The sequence below is a fragment of the Dipodomys spectabilis genome, unplaced genomic scaffold (assembly GCF_019054845.1).
Source record: "Dipodomys spectabilis isolate Male_0828 unplaced genomic scaffold, ASM1905484v1 ptg000692l, whole genome shotgun sequence".
NCBI lineage: Eukaryota > Metazoa > Chordata > Mammalia > Rodentia > Heteromyidae > Dipodomys > Dipodomys spectabilis.
In genome coordinates, this window is record NW_024871369.1 from 702,501 (window position 1) to 726,145 (window position 23,645).

At 52.2% G+C, this 23,645-nt stretch overlaps 1 protein-coding gene across 2 annotated transcripts in view; it reads left to right on the forward strand.

The window, feature by feature from the left end:
* Nucleotides 1–23,645, forward strand: part of Myt1 (myelin transcription factor 1) — a 77,944-nt gene that overhangs the window by 48,084 nt on the left and 6,215 nt on the right. The window contains exons 8-20 of one of the 2 annotated variants that reach the window (XM_042672256.1): nt 1,004–1,138; nt 1,672–1,762; nt 2,758–2,871; nt 5,501–5,715; nt 7,551–7,675; nt 8,397–8,666; nt 10,860–11,014; nt 11,824–11,886; nt 11,994–12,062; nt 16,002–16,064; nt 16,463–16,546; nt 20,620–20,841; nt 23,534–23,625. In XM_042672256.1, the coding sequence (XP_042528190.1) occupies nt 1,004–1,138; nt 1,672–1,762; nt 2,758–2,871; nt 5,501–5,715; nt 7,551–7,675; nt 8,397–8,666; nt 10,860–11,014; nt 11,824–11,886; nt 11,994–12,062; nt 16,002–16,064; nt 16,463–16,546; nt 20,620–20,841; nt 23,534–23,625 (1,698 nt within the window). The remainder of the gene's footprint in view (nt 1–1,003; nt 1,139–1,671; nt 1,763–2,757; nt 2,872–5,500; nt 5,716–7,550; nt 7,676–8,396; nt 8,667–10,859; nt 11,015–11,823; nt 11,887–11,993; nt 12,063–16,001; nt 16,065–16,462; nt 16,547–20,619; nt 20,842–23,533; nt 23,626–23,645) is intronic. The other variant, XM_042672259.1, reaches the window with a different exon arrangement.

The following is a 23,645-nucleotide window of genomic DNA, read 5'->3' on the forward strand; positions in this document are numbered from 1 at the left end:
GCTGAGGCTTGGGGTCATGGGCATCAGGGAACACAGATTGAAGGTGACAGACTCAGAGCCAGGTTTGAGGCTTTGGGTCTGTAGAACAGGGGAGACTCTGGTGGGACACCTAGTGAGCCCAGGTATGTGAAGGACTGAGACTTGTGGACAAGGAGTAGAATGTCCGGCATTTAGGGGTAGATTTTGAGGACATAACCCAGGAAGACGTGGAGGGTAGATTTGGTGATATCAGACGGGGCCGTTTGGCTGTAGGAATTTACACACATGTGGAAGGGCAGACAGTGGGGCTGATGTTAGGGGTAGATGAAGTAAGTGCTCTGGACAAGGCATGTATGAGGTACAGATTTGGCCCCTCAGGACACTCTGTTGCCCAGATGAGTGGAAACCTGAATCCCTGTCCATTCAAATTTGGAAGGGCAGAGCCAGGGCTTCTTTTCTTTGGAGCCCTCCTCCAGGCCTGCCTTTTGTGGTGCTGGGTTTCTGGGCTTGGCTCTGGAGTAGCCTATCCAGACGCCAGCCACCCTCTGAGGATCCTCTTCTAGACCCCATACGTACAGTGTGCCTGTGCCTGGGCTGATCAGTGCCAGGAGAGGTCAGTAACTATGACTGACTTTGTTTTGCTCAGGCATTTAATTGTCACACAGCCTTGGGTAAATGACTTAACCTCTGTTCTCTTCATCAAAGCCCAAAGTCACCTTTTGTCAGGGAGAGTGACAAACGCACTCATCTTGAGGCCTGCATAGCAGTTTGCAGCCACGACCTGGGCTGTTTTCTTCAAAAGTTTGCCCCCCTGCATTTAGGGTAGGAGAGAGCCACTGGCTTAGGCCTGTCTAAAGATGATTCCAGCTTTCCCACTTTCCCGCTCTGGCCCCTCTTGGCTCCTAAGCAGTCTCACACCCCTTGCTTCTGGATATTCAGAACGATGGAAGTTTTATCTGTCTCTTTCTTCTTACAACCACTACCCAGCCTCCTGGCTCTATGGGGTGTATCTTGTATGTTTTAGATTCTTCCAGAACCGAGAAGCGTGAGATCAAGTGTCCAACACCTGGCTGTGATGGAACTGGCCATGTTACTGGGTTGTACCCTCACCACCGCAGCTTGTCTGGCTGTCCCCACAAGGATAGAATCCCGCCAGAGAGTAAGTAGCTTCACAGCCCGAGGCTCAGGCTCCTGTGGTACTAGACATGTCCACTGGAAGGGGCAGCCTGCCCAGAGCCCTGTCCCTTTGGGATTCCCAAATGCTCATTCTTAATCCCTCAAGCGCCATAAACCCAAATCTGAGCCATATAAGGCAGGGGATGTAACTCGCTCAGATCTCCACCTAGAAATTCCAGGTTGGATCAGAGTCCCTGATAGATTGTACAGATGCATATTGTGAAAGGCAATGGCTATGTCTTCTGTGACCTCTGTGTCTGAAAGCTTAACCCTTGGTCTGGATGAAGAAATTGTGGAAATTAGGTTCAGAGTTGCAAAACAGCGGGAAGGCACATACCCAAGTCGGCTGGAGACAGTGCTCGCATTTGTGGTTCTGGTCTGGAGCTGCCCAGGGTTGTTGCTTCAGGCTGTCACGGCTTCCCTCTGCCGACAAAGCCTTTGGAGGGCTCCTGGATCTCCTTGCACTGACCCCTTAAGCACACCTGCTCACATCTGTCCTCCCTGCTTCTTCTACAGTCTTGGCCATGCATGAGAACGTGCTAAAGTGCCCCACTCCTGGCTGCACAGGCCAGGGCCACGTGAACAGCAACCGAAACACACATAGAAGGTACTGGTTTGAGCTGGGCCGAGGTGGGGATGCGGGCTGCCAGATCTGTCCCAGGGCCCTTGTCTTGGAATGGCTCTGGGCAGGCGTGTAGCTCCTGAGAAATGCTGTGTCCTTGCTTGGGCAGGTGGCAGCTGGTGAGACCAGATCAGGGTGTTGTGGCTAGCACCCTGTGAGCTGGGGCACACGTGCACCTTCTCTGAGAAGTCTCGTGCCCTTGTGGGCCGCGCAGCCTGCCCATGTTTGGAAAATCTCCTGTCTGTGGGTGGCAGGAAACAATTGAGAACATAAGCGGGAAGCTCAGTGGCCCAGGCTGCACTCTGGGGCTGCTTTGGAGGGATTCCAAGACCAGTGGCCACAAGGCTTCTGTTCACTGTCCATTCAGTTGTCTTGTTTTCCTCGTGAGAATGGATCAGACCCATACCCACCTGGAGAGCAGCAGGTGGCAATCTCGTAGGGTGTGTCTGGGCCCCGGTGGGCACATTCTTAGCTGGGAGAGTCGCCAGGGCTTTCAAGACCACTTTGTTCAAAAAGAGTCAAGTGCCCGAGTCGGTGTGAGTGTGTGACCCCCACAGCCTAGGAGTTGGCACTGACAGATGAACCTGTTCCCTTCTTCTCTTTGGAGGGGAAGCTGCTTCCCAGGGGAGGATAGGCATCTTGCAAGTACTGTGTCCAGGCTGTGGTCAGTTTCCTTGACAATGTGAGTCAGAGTTGGTTCCAGATTCCAACCTCGGGAGTTGAAGAGAGGAGGAGGGAGGGGAGGAGCGAGCTCAGTGACTGACCCATGGAGAAGAGGGGGTCTGCCCAGGTTTGCACTTTCTTAAGCAAAAATGGACTGAGAAGCCTGTACGTTGAGAACATAGGACGAAGCTGGACAAAAAGCCCTGTCCTGTTGGAATGTCAATTATGCTCCTGACTCTGGGCATCACAAGCCTGCAGCTCCTGGAACAGACCTGGGCTGGGGAACACCTCAATGTCTGTCCTTTTCATTCTTCTAGTTTGTCTGGATGTCCGATTGCTGCTGCTGAAAAATTGGCCAAGTCTCATGAGAAGCAGCAGCCACCGGCGGGAGACCCTTCCAAGAATAGCTCCAATTCAGATCGGATTCTCAGGTGGGTGAGATAAGCCACAAAATGGAAAGGACTAGCTCCTAGATGCCTGCCGGCAGGGTCCCTCGCTCAGTCTCAGGCGGTGTGTGTGTGTGTGTGTACAAACACATGTGTACCTCGGCATACAGGGCCAGTCTCACAGCTGTCAAGCTCTCTAGGGCCCCGACCAAGGTGTAGATATCTGCCTGGCTGTCTGGCCTTAGCCTTAGGCCTTGCCCTCTTTCAAGACATCTAACCCGATCAGTTCCTCTATTGGAGGAACCATGTGCAGAGAGAGACTGTTCCAGTGGGAAGGAGCATTTTAAGCAGGAAGCATCTGGCTGCTCTCTTTTCTCTCCCATCCCAGAGTTGACCATACACAAGATGAGGGGGGGGCATAAGCCTTGCTCCCCAAAGTACTCCTTTTGTATGGTCACCTACTGGCCTGTGTGCAGGTAGGTATGCGTATATGTGTCTGAGTAACCATTTGCTGTGTATGCATCCGCGTGAGTGTGTTTAGACAAGTGTGCAAGTGCATGGATAGTGTACTTCTACCAACAAGGAGCATTCTGAAGGGCTGTCCAGAGCACATCTGCTTAGTCCCCCATTCAGGAGGCCCTCAAAAGTGGATGTCACACATAAGATCAGAGCCTGAGGGACTCACTTGAGGCCTCCCCCCCAGCCTGTCTTCAGAGATGTCTCTGGAGTGCCGTCCCCTGCTGTCTCTGTAGCTGTGGGGGTATGAGTCCTGGAAGCACAGGTGCAATTGGCAGGGGGGACACTCCTTCCTTTCCCTACTTGCTCTTCTCACTCAGAGGACACTTGGTTCTTCATTTCTCTGAGAAACTAGGACTGACTTATGTTTTCCTCTTCCTGTGTTTTGGACACCTGTTCCATTTCTGTCTCCTCGCACATGAGTGGGAGACAAGGGTGGTATGCCACTGCTCTGTTCTTGTAGCCCCCCAGCTTCCGCCCTCTTGCTTTCCTGGCACACTCCAGCCAGAGCCAGATGGGAGCTGCCCACTTAGGCTATGCCATGTTAAAGAACAGTCCCCTGCACTATAGCTCTGGCTCTCCAGCCACATTGGTATTCCCAGTCTTTGGGGCACTCAAGTCCTACCCATTGGCACTTTTAACTCTGCTGGTCCCCGGTGGCACAGTCCCACCAGTTGGCTCTCAGATGTTTTTACTCTGTCTTATTTGCTCTTACTTCTAGTTTCCTGTCAGTTATTATTTGATTTCCCCCGTGTTTTGGTGTAAGACACTGACAGAAATGTCAAAAGAGGACTGGGTGTGACTTTGCTTGATGTCCGTGAGAGGGCAGGCTCTGAGACTTCACTCTCTGGGACTCTGGCCTTCGTTAATATCCACCTGTGAAAAGCAGACAGCAAGCAAAGTCTCATGAGACTCCAGTGACGTTCTGCCTTCCTCCCCGTGATGAACACTTGCCTAGGACTTGTAATGGCAGCACGACACAGAAACCTTTCATGAAACTGTTGATTCTATCTGGGGCCTATATTTCTGGAGTCCTACCCTAGGTTGTAAGGGTTAGTGCTGCAAAGCTTTGCATGTCTCCAACATGAAGTGTGCAGATCCTGGCTCAAGCCTGGCCAAGAGAATCTGTTAAGATCAAAGCCTATGTCTCTGTGCCAGTGGCCAGTTGACCTTGTTCTTGCAGCCTCTCCAGATCCTGCTGGGCGTGTCCAGTATGGATTCCCACTCTTCTTGGACCATGGGTTCACCCTAGCCCTGCTGGTATCTGGTCTTCCTAGGCCCTTTAGAGTGGGCTCTGTGGTTTGCAGGGCCAGCCCAGTGATTCTCTTCTCAGACCACACTGAAGTTCTATAAGTGTTCAGTCTTCAGAGGTTTTCATCATCATGCTCAAGGGTATTGCTTTGTCCAGTCAGAAAGAATGAGAGCTAGAAAGCCACCTGGGCCCCTTTTCTTTTTGATCTCTCTGAGCCAGTTGGTTCCAAAGCACTTCTGTGCTCTACTGTCTCAGTCCCCACAGCTCATCTTCCTTTCTACATCCTGTGTTGGGTGCATTGTTTCCCAACAACTCTCCCTGAACCAGTAACAATGAACTGGGTAATCACAACGTCCCTTTTTGTTGTTGGTGACCATTCCAGCAGCTCCTTCAGGGCTGTCTGACGCCCACTTCAAGAACGGAGGCATTGCCTGAAGGACATAGAAACCTCTGCTCTTAACCCACCATGCCCTAATTCTCGCTTTTGCTGAAGTGCTAGATTATTTTGCCCCTAGAATTCTGCCTTCTAGTGGTCCGCTGTGGTGTTCAGCTTGTGCTGCCGTTGGGCTTTCTGCCAAGACCTCATTAATTGTTGCTGAGCTGTTGGACGCCTGCTCGCCTGAGCTCTGGCCTAAGTTCTCCTGTCTCAGGCCTTTCCTTTGGCTGCCAGTGGACATACTATGGTTTCTTCCAGGTTGCTATTGTTTTCTCCTTATAGGCCGCCCTTTGTCATACTGTTTACAGGCCTGTCTCAGGGGTTCTTCATACTCTTCATACTTCATAACCAGCTTCTAGGAGCAGGATATGGGAGATGGGTCTCCGTTCTTGCTTGGGTGTGATGGGAGGGGTTAACCTGGGATCTCGGGGTTGCGTCCTCACCGGCTGTTCATTTATCTTGTTCTTCAGACCCATGTGCTTCGTGAAGCAGCTCGAGGTCCCTCCTTATGGGAGCTACCGTCCCAATGTAGCTCCCACCACTCCCAGGGCCAACCTGGCCAAGGAGCTGGAGAAGTTCTCCAAGGTTACCTTCGACTACGCAAGTTTTGACGCTCAGGTTTTTGGCAAACGTATGCTTGCCCCAAAGATTCAGACCAGCGAAACCTCACCCAAAGCCTTCCAGTGTAAGTTGGGGAGAATGCTCTTGTCTGTCTGTCCTCCCAAGTTGCTTCTGAGGATGAAGGAATGCCCTGAGAAGATAGGAGGGATTGGGTTGCAGACCTGAGGTTTCAGCTTACGCTCAGCCGCCCTACGAGGCTCTGTGGAGGCCTCCCTGGGCTACGCATCTCACTCACACTCACTTAGTGTGTATGTGTCTTTATGATTCGTGAAGCAAACTCCAGATCGGTTATAGATGTGGATAACTTACTGACATGGGGGAGAACTTCTCTCTCAGTGCAGTTGCTGGGAAGAATCAAGCTGAAGGACTAAGTAGGGTAGGATCCTGGAAGGAAGGGTACTGTTACTGGAAGTAATGTTATTTGTGACATTGGCAACACATTTTCTAGACAAGTATACTGACAAAAAACCATTCCTGCAAATCTAGGCAATCTTCCCTGCCCCTCTGTGTGTGTGTGTGTGTGTGTGTGTGTGTGTGTGTGCTGGTTCTAGGCTTATACTCAGGGCCTGGGCACTGTCCCTGAGCTTTTTGTGCTCAAAGCTAGTGTGTTCTACCACTTTAGTCACAGCTCCACTTCCAGCTTTTTGGAGGTCGACTTTGCTATTTGGGCTTATTTCAAACCGTGGTCCTCGATCTCAGCCTTCTGAGGAGCTAGGATTACAAGTGGAATCTACTGGTGCTTGGCTTCCTGGCCTTTTCTTGCAACTTACCATACACATTTTTGAATGACAAGCCCATCAGCCTTGGAAATGCATATGAGATAGAAAAACAGCCAGTAGACACATGGGACGGGACCAGGCATTTACCCCAGGCAGCAGGAATGGATTTTCTAAATTAGTAAAATTCCTTGGGTTGGTTGCTCCTGGGCTGGAGGGTCTCTTTCTTTCTTTTTTTTTTGGGGGTCCGGTCGTGGGGCCTGAACTCTGGGTCTGGGCGCTGTCCCTCAGCTCTTCAGCTCAAGGCTAGTGCTCTACCACTTTGAGCCACAGCGCCACTTCCGGCTTTTTTTTTTTTTTTTTTTTTTGCTTATGTGGTGCTGAGGAATTGAACCCAGGGCCTCAGGCATGCAAGGCAAGCGCTCTACCACTGAGCCACCTTCCCAGCCCTGGAGGGTCTCTTTCTGATGTCAGTAGATGCTGCTAGTGAGGCTGGGGTCCACATGGAGATGTGCGATGGATAGTGCTTCTAAGGAGGGACTTACAATGAACTCTCCATATACTTGGATCTTTCTTGTTTCCTGGATACTCAGGGTGTCACGTGAGTGATTTTTTTAGGCTGCAGTATAGTTGGTAGAAAGGATAACATTTTATGCCTTCATTGTGGAGTCCTACTGCTGTTTTATTAAGGTAGCAGTGACTATTACTGGGGACACAAAATTAGCTAGATGTAATGCCTATGGAGAGGAGGCGACAAAAGTTTCCATGTGCATGACCTTTCAACACTCTATTAGGAATTCCTTAGTTTCTTTAGGCATTTGCTGGTAGGCAAGTTATTTTTGTTTGCCCTAGATTTGCAGGAACGGTTTTTGGTCAGTGCTCATGGTGTGCTTTGTAGAGTTTTGCTCCTTCTTTCCAAATTTTGGTCAGGTCAGAAGTGAGATGCCTCCTTTGTATTGGAAAAGGGGTGGTGAGAGAGGTGTGGGTGGACCTGGGGGGTGGTGGCTGGCCACAAGCCCCTGTCACGGCACCCCGTACTTCACCATGCATCTGATGTGTCTGTTCAGGTTCATGTCAGCGCAGCTTTGTTCCCTTTTTGCAGCCAAACCTTCCCCAAAGGCCCCCTCCCGGGGGAGCACTCCCCCCAGTGGTTATCTGAGGAGCACTTCACCCTCTTCTGCAGGCTTCAACTACTCGCACGACGCCGAGGCGGCCCACATGGCTGCCACTGCCATCTTGAACCTCTCCACGCGGTGCTGGGAGACGCCAGAGAACCTCAGCACAAAGCCACAGGACTTCCCCAGCAAGGTGGGCGTGGCCCTGTAGTGCCTCTGAAGGAGGGGGGGTAGTTTTCAGTTAAGCACACTGGCTTCCAGTGGGGTCTAGTTGATACTTCCCATTCTTTTCTTTTTTCTTTTTTTTCCATCTGTTGTGGGGCTTGAACTCTGGGCGCGGGCACTGTCCCTTAGCTCTTCAGCTCAGGGCCACTTGAGCCACAGCATCACTTCTGGTTTTCTGGTGGCTTATTGGAAATAAAAGTCTCATGGACTTTCCTGCCTGGGCTGGCTTTGAACTGTGATCCTCAGATCTCAGCCTCCTGCGTGGCTAGGATGACAGGCGTGAGCCACTGGCACCTGGCGATACTTCCCATTCTTAACTTTGCCCACTCCTGGTCATGGTCCAAATAGTCAAACAGGATGAATGGGTCTCCTTGAGACAGTCTTATGTACTGTGCTACGAGGGTCATGTAGATGCCATGCTTTTCAACAGAAGAGCCTAGTGTCACCCAGCCTGGCAGCATGTCTCATGGGGCTAGCTTTGTGCTGTCTGGAGGGAGAGGAATCAGAGGGCTCCGTCACATGCCCTCAGGACACGATGGCTCCTTCTTGGGCTCTGTCCATCTGGTTGCTGTGCTTCCTCCCATGAGTGTCAGTGTTTGAGGCTTTCTGTAGATCTGTAGCGGTACCAGAAGCACAGGTGGGAAGGGCTGGGCTCTCTAACATATATTTCTTCACCTTTGCAATTGTAGTCTGTGGATATTGAGGTAGATGAAAATGGAACTCTGGACTTGAGTATGCACAAACACCGAAAACGGGAAAATGCTTTCCCTAGCAGCAGCAGCTGTAGCAGCAGCCCTGGCCTCAAGTCTCCTGATGTCTCCCAGCGCCAGAGTAGCACCAGTGCCCCCAGCAGCTCCATGACCTCACCCCAGTCCAGCCAGGCCTCCCGCCCGGATGAGTGGGATCGGCCGCTAGACTACACCAAGCCCAGCCGTCAGCGAGAAGAGGAGGTTGAGGAGGTGGGTGCCGGGGCTGGGGGCCAGGAGAGCAGGTTGGTGGCTCCTGTGTGCAGGGCTGCTGTGGACTGTGCCTGCTCTTTAGGAAACTCTTCCTAGGAGAATTCAGGCAGCTGTTTTGGAGTCCATCACTTTTCACATAGGGTCCTTCACTGTCAGAACAGCTGGGACTCAGGGTCTGACTTCTGGGAGGGGGTCATGTGGGGTCATATTGTACGTTGAGAGAGGTGTTCTGCCCCGGAGGACAGGGCATCCAGTACTGTGTGAGTTCCTGAGGCTATAGGGGAAGAGAGATTTATTTCAGGTGGTGGCGATGACTTGAGAAAGGTTCAGGTTCCCTCGGTTTCCGCCGACCAGTGGAGCCTATCTGGTGTCCAGACAGGTTTGGCCACTTGGTTCCTTGACAAAGGCAGTAAGGAAACTCTTGGCTCAGGGGCTTGGGCTCGGGGTCCCCATGACAGGTAGTGCCCTGACTTCCCGAGAGAAGGAGAATCAGGGAAAGAGGCGATGATAGGCCAGGCATCAGGGTCAGAGTTGTGGAGCATTCCTCTTCTAATTGTTCTATCTTCCTAACCATGACATGAAGAGTCTCAGATATGGGCTGCCCAGGGCTTCCCCGCAGCGGGCTGTATCTAGGAGCAGAGTCCAGGCCTGTGTGAAGCCTGAGTGCTCCACACTCCTCCCCTCCCCAGGCTCCTCTGGAGAGGATCTCTGGTAAGAAGGGCCAGACACCCTGAGGAGGGGGAGGCAGGCCCCTAATCAGACCCTCACATGTTTGGAGGGGAAGACTGCGTCTCTAGTTTCGATCATGTGGCTCAGTCACTAACCTAAACCTCTAGTACCCTTGGGTGGTAGGCCTCAGAAGAGGGGTCCTGGGCTCATCCTTCAAAGGAGGGAAGCATACCGGGAGTTATGTCTGCCTGGGTCTGGTGAGTTGGGGCTCTGTTAGAGATAGGGGTGTTCTCTGTGTAATGTCTCCGTTGTCTTTTCTCATCCTGGGTCATGAAGCTTCTAACATTCCTGCTCTATTCCAGTCTAGTTATCATGATTTCTTGGCTAGGTGCTTCCTTGGTCTCCTTGGTGGATAGATGTGCTAGGCCCCTTCCTTGCCTGTGTGTTGGCCCTGGCTCAATTCTGATCTCTCCCTACTGCTTTAGACCTCTGCCTCAGAGCATTGTTGCCCATCTTCAGGCTGATCGCTGAGAAGTCCCGAGAGCCCACCACCACAGCTTGCCCCAGGTTCCACCTTCTGGCAATGTCTAACAGTCTGCAGTAAGCAGCCTTGACTCATCCCTAAACCTTCTCTCTCCCCATTCCTCTCCTAGGCTCCAACCAGCCCTGCTCAAGGCTTCTATACTGTCCCTAGGTATTCCAGGCCTTCATTTCCAAAGACCTCTAGAACCCCTCTTCTGTTTCCTGGAGACTCACTTATCCTGGAGACTTAGCCAAGTATGCTCTCTGAGGAGCTTTATTTAATTGCTTGGGAAAAACAAATCACCTTCCCAGAGCCTTGTTCAGTGACAGCACTGACTACCCAAAGCTGGCTGCTGGCTGGCGTCTCTGTGAGATGGAGTCTGAACAAGCTACCAGGACCTGTGGTAATGTGACCTCTGAGCAGCTGTCCTATAGGATGTTACTGTTCTGACGCTGTGGGATGCTTGGACCTCTATGTGAAGAATTGTCCCTTGCCCCTGCGCCTCAGTGCTAAGGCTGCCCATGGTGAACAAATGTCCCCCAGAACTAGTGCTTAGATGGCGTTTGTGACGTGCCTGCTGCGGCCAAGCCACCATGAGGGGGCCCAGGAAGGGGGCTGTCTCTCAAGGTCACTGAGTTTTTCACAAGCGCTGTCATCACTGTCATCAAGCTTAGCTTCATGGAACCATCCCGGCCCCAAAGGACCCTACAGTCAGGTGTCATCTTGTGAGTGACTTGGTGGAAGTGGCCCAAGGCCAGGAAAGGTCCTGTCTCTGAAGTGGCTTAGGAGCTGTGGTGTAGGGGGAGTCCCGGCCTAATGTGTGTGCGTGTGTCTGTGTCCGCGCGTGCATGCACGTGTAGCTTGGCCTTCCTTTCTCTGTAAGGTAGGAGAGGATAAGAAACGCATTATGGACACTACCCGCAGGGTCCTTCTTCCTTGCCCACCAGGTCGGGTATCTGTCCTGACAGTTGTTAAAACCTTTCCTTGCTGGTTTTTTGCAGTCAGAGCCAGCAGCACATTCTTTTGCTTCTTCTGAAGCAGATGACCAGGAAGTGTCAGAAGAGAACTTTGAGGAGCGAAAGTACCCGGGGGAAGTTACCCTGACCAACTTTAAGCTGAAGTTTCTCTCCAAGGACATAAAGAAGGAGCTGCTTACGTAAGTTCTGCCTCAGTTGCTGGCCTCTTAAGAGTCTGGGAAGAATAAGTCTGGTCCTAGCCCGTGCCAATAGGTTTTCTCAGTTCAGGGCTTTTCCTGCCTGGGCTGATTGCCTTTCACCAGGCAGCTCACACAGTGATGGAAGCTTCCTGTTCCTGTGCTGTGCTGGGTGATAACACAACCCTCTAAAATCAATTAAGAATGAGGGAGAACCCCTACCCAAGGCTGCAAAGCAGAGTGCAGTGCAGAGTGGGGGATGGGGACGCAGGAGCAGAGAGGTCCACAAGATGCCCTCGCCAGGCACAGAGACCAGTCCTCAGCCGCAGTAGCCTCTGGACTCCAGCCCTTCTCTTGAGAAGAGCCTTTTAGGGCTGAAACAGGCAGGACTAACCCTTTCCCTAGGGGACTGTGAGGGGCTCTCCATGTCTGGCATCTTTGCCCAGGCCTGTGTTCAGAACCTGAGTTGGGGCTGGTGCTCCTCAAGGCGGCTGTTTCTGGCTCTTGTCCTAAGGTAAGGTCATGCTGCTTCACTGTCTGGAGAGGGAAGGTATACCCACCGACATGCTCATGGGTACGTGCATGTGCATACCGCACACAGGTGCAAACACAGCGCGAGCTTCAGAGGCACCCCGACTTCAAGTTCCACTTGTCCTTCTTAAGTTGTGTGTGAGTGTGCCAGTCCAGGAGGTGAGGGCTGTGGTCACTCAAGGGAGGGGGCCTGGGCTGGCCGCCCGCCTGCAGGCGGCTCACCCGGCGCAGGCCTGCAGGTGTGTGTCACCCTGTCCTGACTCTCTTTTTCCTTTGTCCAGCTGCCCCACCCCCGGCTGTGACGGCAGTGGCCACATCACCGGGAACTATGCCTCCCACCGCAGGTTTGTGTCCTGCTCCTGGCCTGGCCGCGGTGCTTTGTGGGGGGTCTCCTCCTGTCCTCCTCTGCCCCCCTCTGTGGCTTACCCCTATCCCATCTCTTCTCTTTCAGCCTCTCTGGTTGCCCTCTTGCTGACAAGAGCCTCAGAAACCTCATGGCTGCCCACTCTGCTGACCTCAAGTATGTTTGCGCTCCCTGACCTCCTGTCTCTGGCCAGCACCCTTGCTTTGCTCTCTCCTCCATGAGGTTCCCAGCCTTCTCCGAGGCACCGCCCCAGGCTGGCCCCTTCTCTCCTGGGATGGACAGAGGGGCAGGGCTGAGGAAAGACTGACTGCTTGGCTGGGCTGCCACTGCCTACAGTGCCCATGACCCTTGCCTTGACCCCGCTCCCTCTCCCCTTGGTGGTGGTGGGGCTGCTTCAGGCTCCTGCATTGCCTAACCCCTCCCCCCGCCTCTCCTAAGGCCCCTAGCATGCTTGCTTTGTCCTGAACGGGAAAATCCTGGCACTGGCTGAGGCTTGGTGGCTGCAGGCTGTTGCGCTCTTGCCAAATGAACTGGTACTCATGATTGAAAGTGTCTTGCTTTCCTCCTCTTCCTCCTTCCCCTCCCCCTCCTCCTCTTCCTCCCCCCCCTCCTCTCCCTGCTCTCCCCTCTTCCCCCTCTCCTCCTCCCCTACCACCTCCTTCTCCCCCTCCTCTTCCCTCCCCTTCCTCCTCCCCCTCCTCTTATTCCCTCCCCATCCCCTTCCTCCTCCTCCTCCCCTTCTCCCCCCCCAATTCCTTCTCCTCCCCTCCCCTCCCCTTCCCCCTCCTCCTACTCCCCCTCTTCTCCTCCCCCTTCTTCTCTTCCTCCTCCTCCCCCTCCCCTTCTCCCTTTCTCCCCCCCAGTTCCTTCTCCTCCCCTCCCCTCCCCCCTCCTCCTTCTCCCCCTCTTCTCCTCCCCCTTCTTCTCTTCCCCCTCCTCCCCCTCCTCCTTCTCCCCTCCCCCTCCTTCCTCCTCCCCCTTCATCTCTTCCCCCTCCTCCCCCTCCTCCTCCCCCCTCCCCTCCCTCGCCCCCTTCTCCTCCCCCTTCTGCTCTTCCCCCTCCTCCTTCTCCCCTCCCCCTCTCCTTCCTCCTACCCCTCCCCCTCCCCTTCTTCCCCCCAGTTCCTTCTCCTCCCCTCCACCCTCCTCCTCCCCCTCCCCCTTCTCCTCCCCCTTCTTCTCTTCCCCTTCCTCCCCCTCCTCCTCCCCCCTCCCCTCCCTCGCCCCCTTCTTCTCTTCCTCCTCCTGCACTCCGGCTGCTTTGTCTCTTTCAGGAGCTTTCCCAGTTGTCCATGTCTTTGCCTTCTCTTTGCTGACCCCTCCTTTGGCTTCTGAGCCCCTGTCCTGACACACGGGCAGGCAGGCTCTGTGGTCGCCTTAGGCCTGCCTGGCAGCCCTGCGCAAGTGCAGTGTAAGCACCCAGAGGTTTCCGGGCATCTGTGCTCTTGGGGCTGGTTGGGGTCCCCACTGCCTTTGGTTTTCATGCCTGCTGTTGAGCTGTGGCCCAGGGCTGTGGGGGCCTCAGCTTTAGCCTGGAGCTAAGCAGAGATGTTGGAGAGAAGAACTTCTCTTGTTACTCAGTCTTTCCAGCAGGTCTGGCCCTTCCTCCTTTGCATTTTTATGGTCTGAATCCACACCAGAGCTTTGTTTTAGAGCCAGAAAGAAACTGGGTACTGGTCCCTCTGGGATGAGGACTTGGAATACTGAAGGACTCTTTGGGACGAATTCCTGGGCTTCTAGCACCCCCATAACTCGCCTCTGCCTAACTCTCGTCACCTGTCTCCTCTCTGGGAGTGCCTGTGAATACGAAGGTCACACCTTGGCAGCTTCACACTCATGTCCTCACTGTCCCGCTCTGTCTGGTCGCACACGCAGTCCTGTAGTCTGCCCCCATTTCTTTTCTTGCCATTTTCCTTGTATTCTTTTTTTTTCTTTCCAATTCTGCTTTTTTTTCTTAACTATGGCTAGTTTTCATAGCTTTCCAATAGCATTAGACCTAGTGGTGTGGTCCTTCAATCAGAACATTACGGCTGACAGAGGGAAGTTTGCCTGATCCTGTCAGGAGACGTGGCTGCTGAGAGGACCAATGCTGGGGAAGAACTTTAACCCCAAACTTACAGAGAAAGAGCAATGGAAAGTTTTCTTTTTGTGAAATGAGTGGCTGGCTGGCTGAGATATTGAAGCTCTTCTTGATCCTAGAGCTCTTTCTGAGGATCCCATGGTATCACTAACGGTGGGTGGGTTTGCTGAGACTGGCCAGCTCCCCTGTGTTCCCTGGTATACCAGTGCTCCTCTGGCTCCTTGTTCTGGCTGAGTGGGTGTCATGCTGGCCAAGCTGGGGAAGACAGGGTTCTTTGGGTGGCCTCTCTGTCCATGTCAGATGCTGAGACTCTAGGATATGTTTTCTGTATTGTAAGCAAATCCAAGGGGCATTTACTCTTCTGTTTGTGTGTGGCCAGAGGCTACCTCAGGATACTCAGCTTCCCATTCATGTAGGGCATTTGGGCACAACTGCAGAACTGCTAGGGGGTGATAGGCTCTGCTTAGAACAGGTGAGGGCCTCCCAGGATGGCAGACCCAGAATGCCACCAGGACAGAGGCACCTCTACAAACGGGTAGAGGGAGCTTTGGTTCCTCCCGCTAATCCTGTGGCTGTGGACCGTAGGGAGTGTATTGAGGACCCTGGATACTCTCCTCTCCTTGTGGCTCTTGTATGATACAGAAGAAACCATCAAATCAGGTCTCAGCAAACGGAATGGTACCATGCGAGGTGCCTGTTGGCACTGTGGGAGCATAGACGCACTAAGATTTTCCATCGGCATCACGCATCTCTAGTGCCGCTCTCAGAGCTTGGAGCTGTGCTTGCTGTATTTGAGGCCAGGTTGCTGTGGGTCTATTGTTATGGGCTCTCAATGGACACCACCTTCAGCACTGGACCTGTGCTCTGCTGGGTGTTTCCCTGGCGGTGGGACAAAGTCAGAATGCTGGGCCTCCACCTGACCTGACCAGTGGACAAAAGGAGTGTCAGCCATCTTCAGTGCCTTGGACATGAGCTTCTGGAGAGTGCAATACCCTGGCATGCCCCATGCATGGCCAGTGTGTGCTGCAGGGCAGGGGTAGGAGAACCCAGATGCCCTTGGGGAGGGGCCTGAGAGAAGACTGCTGGGAGTGAGACGACTTCACGAAAGTCTTTTGGGTGCTAGGCTGCACCCAAGGACAATAGGCTACTGTTGCCAATGGAAGAGTGGTGAGAGAGGACATTGTCTTTGCACAGAAGGCAGGAAGCCCTTCTGAGGCCTGCATATCCCCGGGCAGCTCTCTGGTTAAGCAGCTTTTTGGCATCCATCAGCACCAAACGCTTGCCTGGCTCCTGAAGGCTGGGACCCTCACGAGGGCCAGGTGCAGAAACAGGTCCGGTGGGGAGCCCGGTCAGGTCCGGTGGGGAGCCTGGTCCACCTGAAGAGTTAGCCCCTTCTCCCCACCCCCACACCTGGGGTGCCTCCCACTGTGTCCTATAGGGAAAACCCCTTGGTTCTAATATTAGAGTGTAATTTATACCACCTTGTGTGATACCTGCATCCAACCCTTCGGGGTATATAAAGTTTGTGTTGTATGTCTCCCCTTCTGATTCTTACTACCCAGAATGCCACCAGCTTAGATAGTTCTGCCGAGGCCACCTAGGAGATACTCATAAATATCCTTCCTAAACTCACATGCTCAAAGCTAAGGCTCAGATGAGTTCTGGCTGCTTCTAGTCCAGGCTGAACTGAGAGCCTGTGGTCTTCTCTGGGTGCAGTGGACCCAGAAGGCTGGTCCCAACATGCTGGCCTATAACTGGTATAAAGTTGAGCCCCACAGAGTTCTTTCCCCTCAGCCCCCCACCCTCCTGGCGTGACTGGGGTTAGGACTGAGGCCCTGGGATAACCCTGTCAGATACCTGTTGCTGGCAGTATTGGCGATGTTTCTCTGCAAAGAGGCACTTCCAGTGGGTAGTGGTTTGGGGTCCTGGACGGGGTGGTATGAGATGTGGTGAGAACTGAGTCCAGAGAGTCACACTTCTCTGCGGCTCTGGTCTCATCCCACTTTCCTCTACAGGTGCCCTACCCCTGGCTGTGATGGCTCCGGCCACATAACAGGGAACTATGCTTCACACCGGAGGTAAGCGCAACTTGTTTCCAAGGTGTGTGTGGTCTCTGCCTTAGACAAAGTTCCAAGGTTCTGGGTAAGACATGAATATCACTAACAACTAGAACACATTCTCAACTTTTCCAAATTGTTGATGCTTCCAGAACCTGTCATGTGGCCTTTTGCAGGAATAAATGAATCAGAGCTAGAGGCTCACAGAGATGCTTCCCGCCCCCCCCCCCCCCCCCCCCCACTGTCCTGTGTGAAGAGTCTATATCTGCTGACTCTGCTTCGTAGGACCTGTAGGACTGACTCACGGACAGATCGACTCATTTGTCATCTTTCTCTCCTGAGGGAGGAGGATGAGGCAGATGGGTGAGGGAGCTGCTATTCTGGGATTGAGGTGGCGTGTTTTCCTCTTCCCAAACCAGCTTGTCAGGCTGCCCGCGTGCCAAGAAGAGTGGACTCAAGGTCACACCGGCCAAGGACGACAAGGAGGACCCAGAGCTGATGAAGTACGTTGGGCCATGCTTGCTCCCTCAATGCTTCTCAAAGCTTAGATTTTCCTGTGTGTTACATTAACAAAACAAGCAGAGCAGAGCCCTGCCCTGCATAGCAGTACAAGCCTTCCGGCACTTGGGAGGTAGTGGCATGAGAATCAAGGAGTCTGATGCTGGTCTGGGTTATGTAGTGAGATCCTCAACAACAAAAACAAAAGTAAAAAACTTCAACAACAGCCGGGCGCTGGTGGCTCACGCCTGTAATCCTAGCTACTCAGGAGGCTGAGATCTGAGGATTGCGGTTCAAAGCCAGCCCGGGCAGGAGAGACCGTGAGACTCCTATCTCCAATAAACCACCAGAAAACCGGAAGTGGCGCTGTAGCTCAAGTGGTAGAGCGCTCGCCTTGAGCTGAAGAGCTGAGGGACAGCGCCCAGGCCCAGAGTTCAAGCCCCACAACCGACAAAAAAAAAAAAAAACAAACTTCAACAACAAAAAACTTCCTTCTGCCGGTGGCCAGTGGCCAGTGGCTCATCCCTATAATTCTAGCTACTTAGGAGGCTGAGATCTGAGAATCACAGTTTGAAGCCAGCCTGGGCAGAAAAGTCCCTGTGAAACTCTTACCTCCAATTAACCTCAGAGACTGGAAGTGGAGCTGTGGCTCATGTGGTAGAGTGCTAGCCCTGTGGTAGAGTGCTAGCCCTGTGGTAGAGTGCTAGCCCTGTGGTAGAGTGCTCGCCTTGAGCTGAAGAGGTTCAAGGACAGTGCCCAGGCCCCACCACCACCACCAACAACAACAAAAAACCAAACTCCCTTTCTCTTATACCTAATCACCAAACTAATAATGGGAACTTTCTTTTTTACTGAAGTGCTTGAACCTGGTATATGGATGTCTGGGTGTTACAATCATATCCTGTGTGCTGGTCCTTTTAGGCTCAGGTCAGAGGTGTTTGATGAGGCTGAGAGGATGCCTAAGGATGGTTTAGGACATCTGCAGGGCTTGCAATGTGCACTACTGCGTGGTAGGAAAGGTCAGATAGAACAGTTACGTGTCTCTAACTGGATCCTGCTAGGGAAGACAGAAGACACCCTTGGCTTTGTATGGCCCAAGCTCCTAAGGCAAAAAAGTGTAGCCCGAAACTGTCCTTCTCATGGGCAGGGTAGAGGATGATATGTCTTTGAGGAAGGTGTTTGGCTCCTTGTGTGACCCACTTGGATGGGTCACGCCATTGCAGGGTTCTTTCTTCTCCCCGTAGGGAACCAGTCCTCTTCAGCACCCATTTGCAAGTATGTGTTTAGGGGCCCAGGCTGTGTCATAGGCTCAGATAAGGCAACCGACTGGCTAATTTTCCCTGGGCATGGGAACGTCAGAGCTGACTCCTAGCAGAGTGGGTAATGGGTCAACAGTAGGTCAATAGGCTTGGTTGCCCAGGGCTTCTTGGTTGTCCAGTGCTTTGAGCTGGCTTGTTTGGGGCTGGGCCTACTGTCTTCACAGGGGCTCATAGCAGCAAAAGAATTCACTTGTAAAGAGGAGCAACTTGGCATGAGATTTCACTCTTCCTCAGAGCTTGCTTATGCTGTGCCACCATCTACCCGGACATAGAGAAGGGCCCAGCCAACATCACAGTCTTCAGAAGGGCTCATCCCTTTAACTGCTGTTTGGCCTAATAAAGCTTATATATATAAATTTTTACCATGATAATACAGTGAATGTTCAATTAATGGTGCAAAAATGTGATTATTGGTATTATGAATGCTGTATACTATATTCTGGGTTATATAAAAATTATTTTTCCTCTCGAGAATCAAGAATTTTCTGTGATCATAGGAATGTAATGCCTTTATGGACTGAGTAAGAATTCTACTGGTAAGAATTATAGGAATGAATTGTGCTGCATTTGCAAATGATAAGATTAAGTTTGTTAGGTTTTTAAAAAGAGGTAGCCAAGTAAGAACAGCACCATGCACGTGGTATTCAGGTAAGGGATAGGTTTATTTAGTAGACCTGCTGGGACCAGGCAAAGTTGGCACTCCCACGTGGCTGGCAAAAGAGGGAGTCTGGCCCTGGGTTAGGCCTTATATAGGGTAAGGGCGGGGGGAAATGTGTCCAGGTAAAGGGAAATGGGACCAGGTAAGAGGTGGGACCAGGTGGGAGAAAGGTGTGGCCACATCAGATTTAGATGTGACCTCAGCGGATGCAGATGTGACCTCTTCCAGGTGTCCCAGTTGCCTAGGTAATGCAGGTACTGGGCGGGGTCTGTTCGCCATCCAGGAATGGACCTTACAAAGTTTGGCATCTTTTCATATTAACTGGGAAAATTGTTTTCCTTCTCTAGTGTGCTGTCAGCCTTGATTAAAAAAAACAAAAAGCAAGAGTTCTGAGGCCAAGTGGAGACTGGTGCTCTAGTATTTGTAGGATAGACAAAAGTTCTTAATGGCGCCACGGCAAAAGGCGGGGTGCCTGCTAGTACCCACAGTTTGCAGGGCCTGCTCTCAGCCACAAACCAGTCATATTTACAGTTCACTAGCATCCTTAGTTCCAAGTAAAGTAGAAATCCTAATGGGTGCACCAGGTCTCCTTGAAGGATGAGTTCTGTTAGCTGACTGGAGCTGTGATTTTGTAGGAGATGCTGACCAGTTTTAATTCTTGACTTCTCATGTTTGCACTGTTTGTGATTGATGTCAGCATTTTGTGGTGAATCCCAGGTGCTTTATAAGTGGTTATAGAAGTCCACAGATGTTCTAGTGTGGGACTCAGGCAGTGACACTTACACTGCTGTGCCCCCTACTGCCCTGAGAAGGCCCATCACTGCCCGGTGCCCTGTGTCTGACATGTGAAATGCTCTGGCTCCTGCTGTTCTCGCTCCAGATCTCACATCACTACACACTGCACCCCACCATGTGCTCTAGTGCATGGCAGCGTTCCTGAGTAGCAGGAACGTTTGCCAGCTCATGCCCCATACACGGCTCAACGTGATGTTACCTGGTAATTCTGAGGATTCAATGCAGGCATAAAGAGAGGGGAACCACACCTGAATACGTGGAAGCAATTCCAGTGAACACCACCAACAACCATTGGCAGGGAGGTTCAGAGTTTTGCAAGAAGTGGGTAAGAAGAAATTGAATTTGCTGCACAGTGACCAAAGAGCCACCTCTCATCTGGTCATTTGAACTTGTGATGTCAGGGCGTCAGCAGATAACCTTTTTCCATGTCAAACTCTCATCTTGAGGTTGGCTGTGTTTGTCCCAGGTGTCCTGGGCCCACAGCTAGGAGTCATCCAGGTTTGAGGGGCTGGACATTGAACATGAGCTGCCTGAAGCCCTCATGCAGCTTTTGTCAGGACTGGAGGTTGAGATGACCTAGAACTGTTGACTTACATCCTCAAGGGCTGGTCTGTGTCCCACAGCAGAAGCCTCTGCTGCTGGCTCTCACTCCTCCTGAAGGCACCCTGCCCTTGACTTCTCTTTACCTCATGGCTTCTCTGTAAGTGGGCCGGCAGTGCCCTCTGTCTAGTGTGTGTGCTGTGTGCTCAGCACACAGTCAGTGTATGACACGTGGTGCCTCATTTGTTTCATTTGTTGGGAGAACTGGAAGTGTGCAGACTGGAGTCTTGCCCTGGATGGCCCTGTCCCCCAGATCTCACTAGTCCAGGCCCTCCCTAAGGTGCAAGGACAATCACTCTTTCCCTACCTTGAATACCTGGCAGGAAGGAAAATGCTGCCCCTGGCCAGCCGCGGGCAGGATGATTATGGGATGTCTCAGCAAAGTCTTTTCCACCTGAGCACTGTGTTGCTGTAAAAGCTACCACATCCTGGCCAGTCAGCCCTGGATTGTGGATGGCAGCCCCTGCTGTCCCTGAGCTGCTTAGTTAGCTCAGGTTCTCCCTCCTTGTTTTCCTGATCTGCAGGCCTTTCTGCTGTATATGGAGAAAGAAGGCCAGACTTTCCCCCGGCTCTGGGATTCTGCTATCCTCCTGACTTTCTCAGAAGCCCTGTCTGAATGAGTCTGGGTCTCCTGGGTCTGGCTTGGCCGGTCTTCCATAAATTCTACCCTGTACTCCTGTAGTTACTTTGGCCTTTCTGTGTCCAGGTGCCCGGTTCCAGGCTGTGTGGGGCTTGGCCACATCAGCGGCAAATATGCCTCTCACAGAAGTGCATCTGGCTGCCCTCTGGCTGCCCGGCGGCAGAAAGAGGGCTCGCTCAACGGCTCGTCCTTCTCCTGGAAATCGCTGAAGAACGAGGGCCCCACTTGCCCTACTCCAGGCTGTGACGGCTCTGGCCATGCCAATGGTGGCTTCCTCACCCACCGGAGGTACCTGCCCCACAGGCCCTGCTCTGTCAGCAAGTAGGGGTGTGGCCTTGTTGGGACATGACCTGAGGGATCCAGGAAAGACTAGAGTTGGGTGTGGAAGGAAAAAGCAAGGCCCAAGTGGGCAACTGAATGGGGGAGCCAAGGATCTATCTGCTTCCTAAGCCTCCCTCCAGGCTCTGATGTTCCTCCAGGGAGTATCACACTGGACCTGGAGACCAAGTTAAGACCAGAGCCCTTGAAACCCACGCTCCAGGAGTCTCAGATGTAGCTGCTTGTCCCCCCCACATGGCCATAAAGAGACATGGCAAAGGGCAGAGAGAGGAGACTTACTACATAGCAGCCATGGGAACCTCTTTGCTGGTGCCACACATTGGCCCCAGGGGGCAGGGTGAGAATTGTTTGCACAGTTAAAACTTTTTAAGGTCATAGGTATGGCTTAGTTAACTTATCTCAGATAGCATTGCATAGTTGTCTTTTGTCTCAGATGCTTATCAGTGAATCCTGTTATTCTAGGAGATGCTTTTAAAGTGACTAGAGCTTGGAATGGCTCAGATCAAAGGGCAGAGATAGGCAAAGTGGTGGTAGTGGTAGTAGTGGTGGTGTGTTGAGTGTTTAGCTTTTAGTTAACTCACAAGCCCTGCAAAAACATCTCTGTGTGTGTGTGTGCGTGTGTGCACACGTGCTGGTAATGGGGCTTACACAGAGAGCCTCATACTATACTCTTGCTTGGCTGTTTTGCTTAAGGCTGGTGCTCTACCACTTGAGCCATACCTCCACTCTTGGCCTTTGCTGGTTAATTGGGGATAAGAGTCTCACAGATTTGTTTGTCCAGCTTGGCATTGAACCTTGATCTTCAGGTCTTAGCCTCTGAGTAGCTGTATTACAAATGTGAGCTACTGGCACCTGACTAAAAGCTCAGTTTAAGTTGCCTCTTACAACCCTGTCTGTGTTCAAGTTTTCTTACAGACTGCCAATTTTTCAGAAAAAGTTTGTGTTTCCTACCTCACTCCCCGACCCTCCCCCACTGGGGTCTGTTCTTTGAACTTTGGGCAGAGGTGCCTGTCTGCTTTGCAAACAACTTGGTGAATAGACTCTTGTCTGTCAGTAGAGCTAGGCAATGCTCACGGTTCTCGCCTGCCCCTGTCTGCCCCAGGACTCTGTGTGTGTGTTGGTGAATAGACTCTTGTCTGTCAGTAGAGCTAGGCAATGCTCACGGTTCTCGCCTGCCCCTGTCTGCCCCAGGACTCGTGTGTGTGTGTGTGTGTGTGTGTGTGTGTGTGTGTGTGTGTGTGTGCGGTTTCATCAGCAATCCCCACCCTTTCTGTCTCTGTCTTGGGCAGTCACAATGATGGTCAAGGACATGGTGTCAGTGCCAGATCTTGTCCAAATCTGTGTGTGGTCTTGGGGCCAGTGCCCATGCTTCTCCATACTTCTTTTTCCTCTCTCCCTCCTTCCTTCACCTATATAATTAATGCATTATCTATTCATTTTTAATTAAATAATTAATCAGTGCTGGTCTTGGGGCTTGAATTCAGTGCCTGGGTGCTGCCCCTTAGCTCATTTGCTCAAAAATAGCATTCTTCCACTTGATCCACAGCTCTACTTCCAGCTTTTTTGGGTGCTTAATTGGAGAGGAGAGTTTTGCAGACTTTTGTGCCTAGGCTGGCTTGGAACTGTGATCCTCAGATTTCAGCCTCCTGAGCAGCTAGGATTATAGGCATGAACCACTGGCACCCAGCAAATGCATTCTTTCAACAAAAACATTTACTGTGAGCCCACCTAGAACCTAGAGCTAGAAATAGAGCAGAGAACAAAAAGACGCCAGCCCTTGCCCTTTTGGAGAGTGTTTTGGACAGTCTGACAGACTATAAATGAAAGAGGAAGTTACTTAGTGTGGTGGATATCCGTCATGGTTCTGGGGAAAACAGTAGGGAAGTAGGCAAGGAGGCATCCTGAGAAGAAGCTTGTCTGAGTGGCTAGAGCTGGATAAGGATGGCCTGCTGGGCCAAGTAGAGGAGGGTCAAAGGAGAGGAGGCGGAAACATGTAAGCCAGGGTCTGACCAGGCTGCCTTGGTAACCTGGCGGAGCAGAAGAGAGACAGGATCTCCCTTGGACCACGGGATGGCTGTAGGTTCCAGATTGCAGGGGAGAGGCCTGAAAGGCCAGAGTGAAGGCTGTAGGGGCCTAGACCAGGTAGGTCCCTTTATGATGTTAAGTCATCGAGACAAAAGGAAATCATGCTTGAAAATCTGCACTTTCAATTCATTTTTCTGCTTGACAATCGGTATCTAAGGAATCATCCGTGAATTTTAGTGCTCCCGCACCCTAGAGTCTCTCCAGAGTGAGGGGTTGTCGTCTGTGAGAGGTCAGTGCTGCAAAGCACTAGCAAGCAATGCCTCAGGTCCCAGGGTAGAAGCTCCTGGGGAGAATAACATCCGGGTCCCTCCAGATCCTTGTGGCCAGCCACAGTTGTGCCAGATGGGACAGGCCCTGAGGGTACCTGCCTGGGTATTTGTGCTGTCCTCAGGCAGGGCAGGCAGGAGCAGTGGGAGACCATCTGCCATAAGGAGGTCCTTAGGGTCATCTGGAGAGAGAATGTGCCTAGGGCTGATCCTGGTCATTTTGTGGGACCCTGGACTGGTCTGTGGACTCAGCCCTGGACGGCTTAGTGATGTGTGACCTCTGCTTCCAGTTTGTCTGGCTGTCCCAGAGCAACGTTTGCTGGAAAAAAGGGAAAACTCTCAGGGGATGAGGTTCTCAATCCTAAATTCAAAACCAGTGAAGGTAAGGGTACGCTTTGGGAT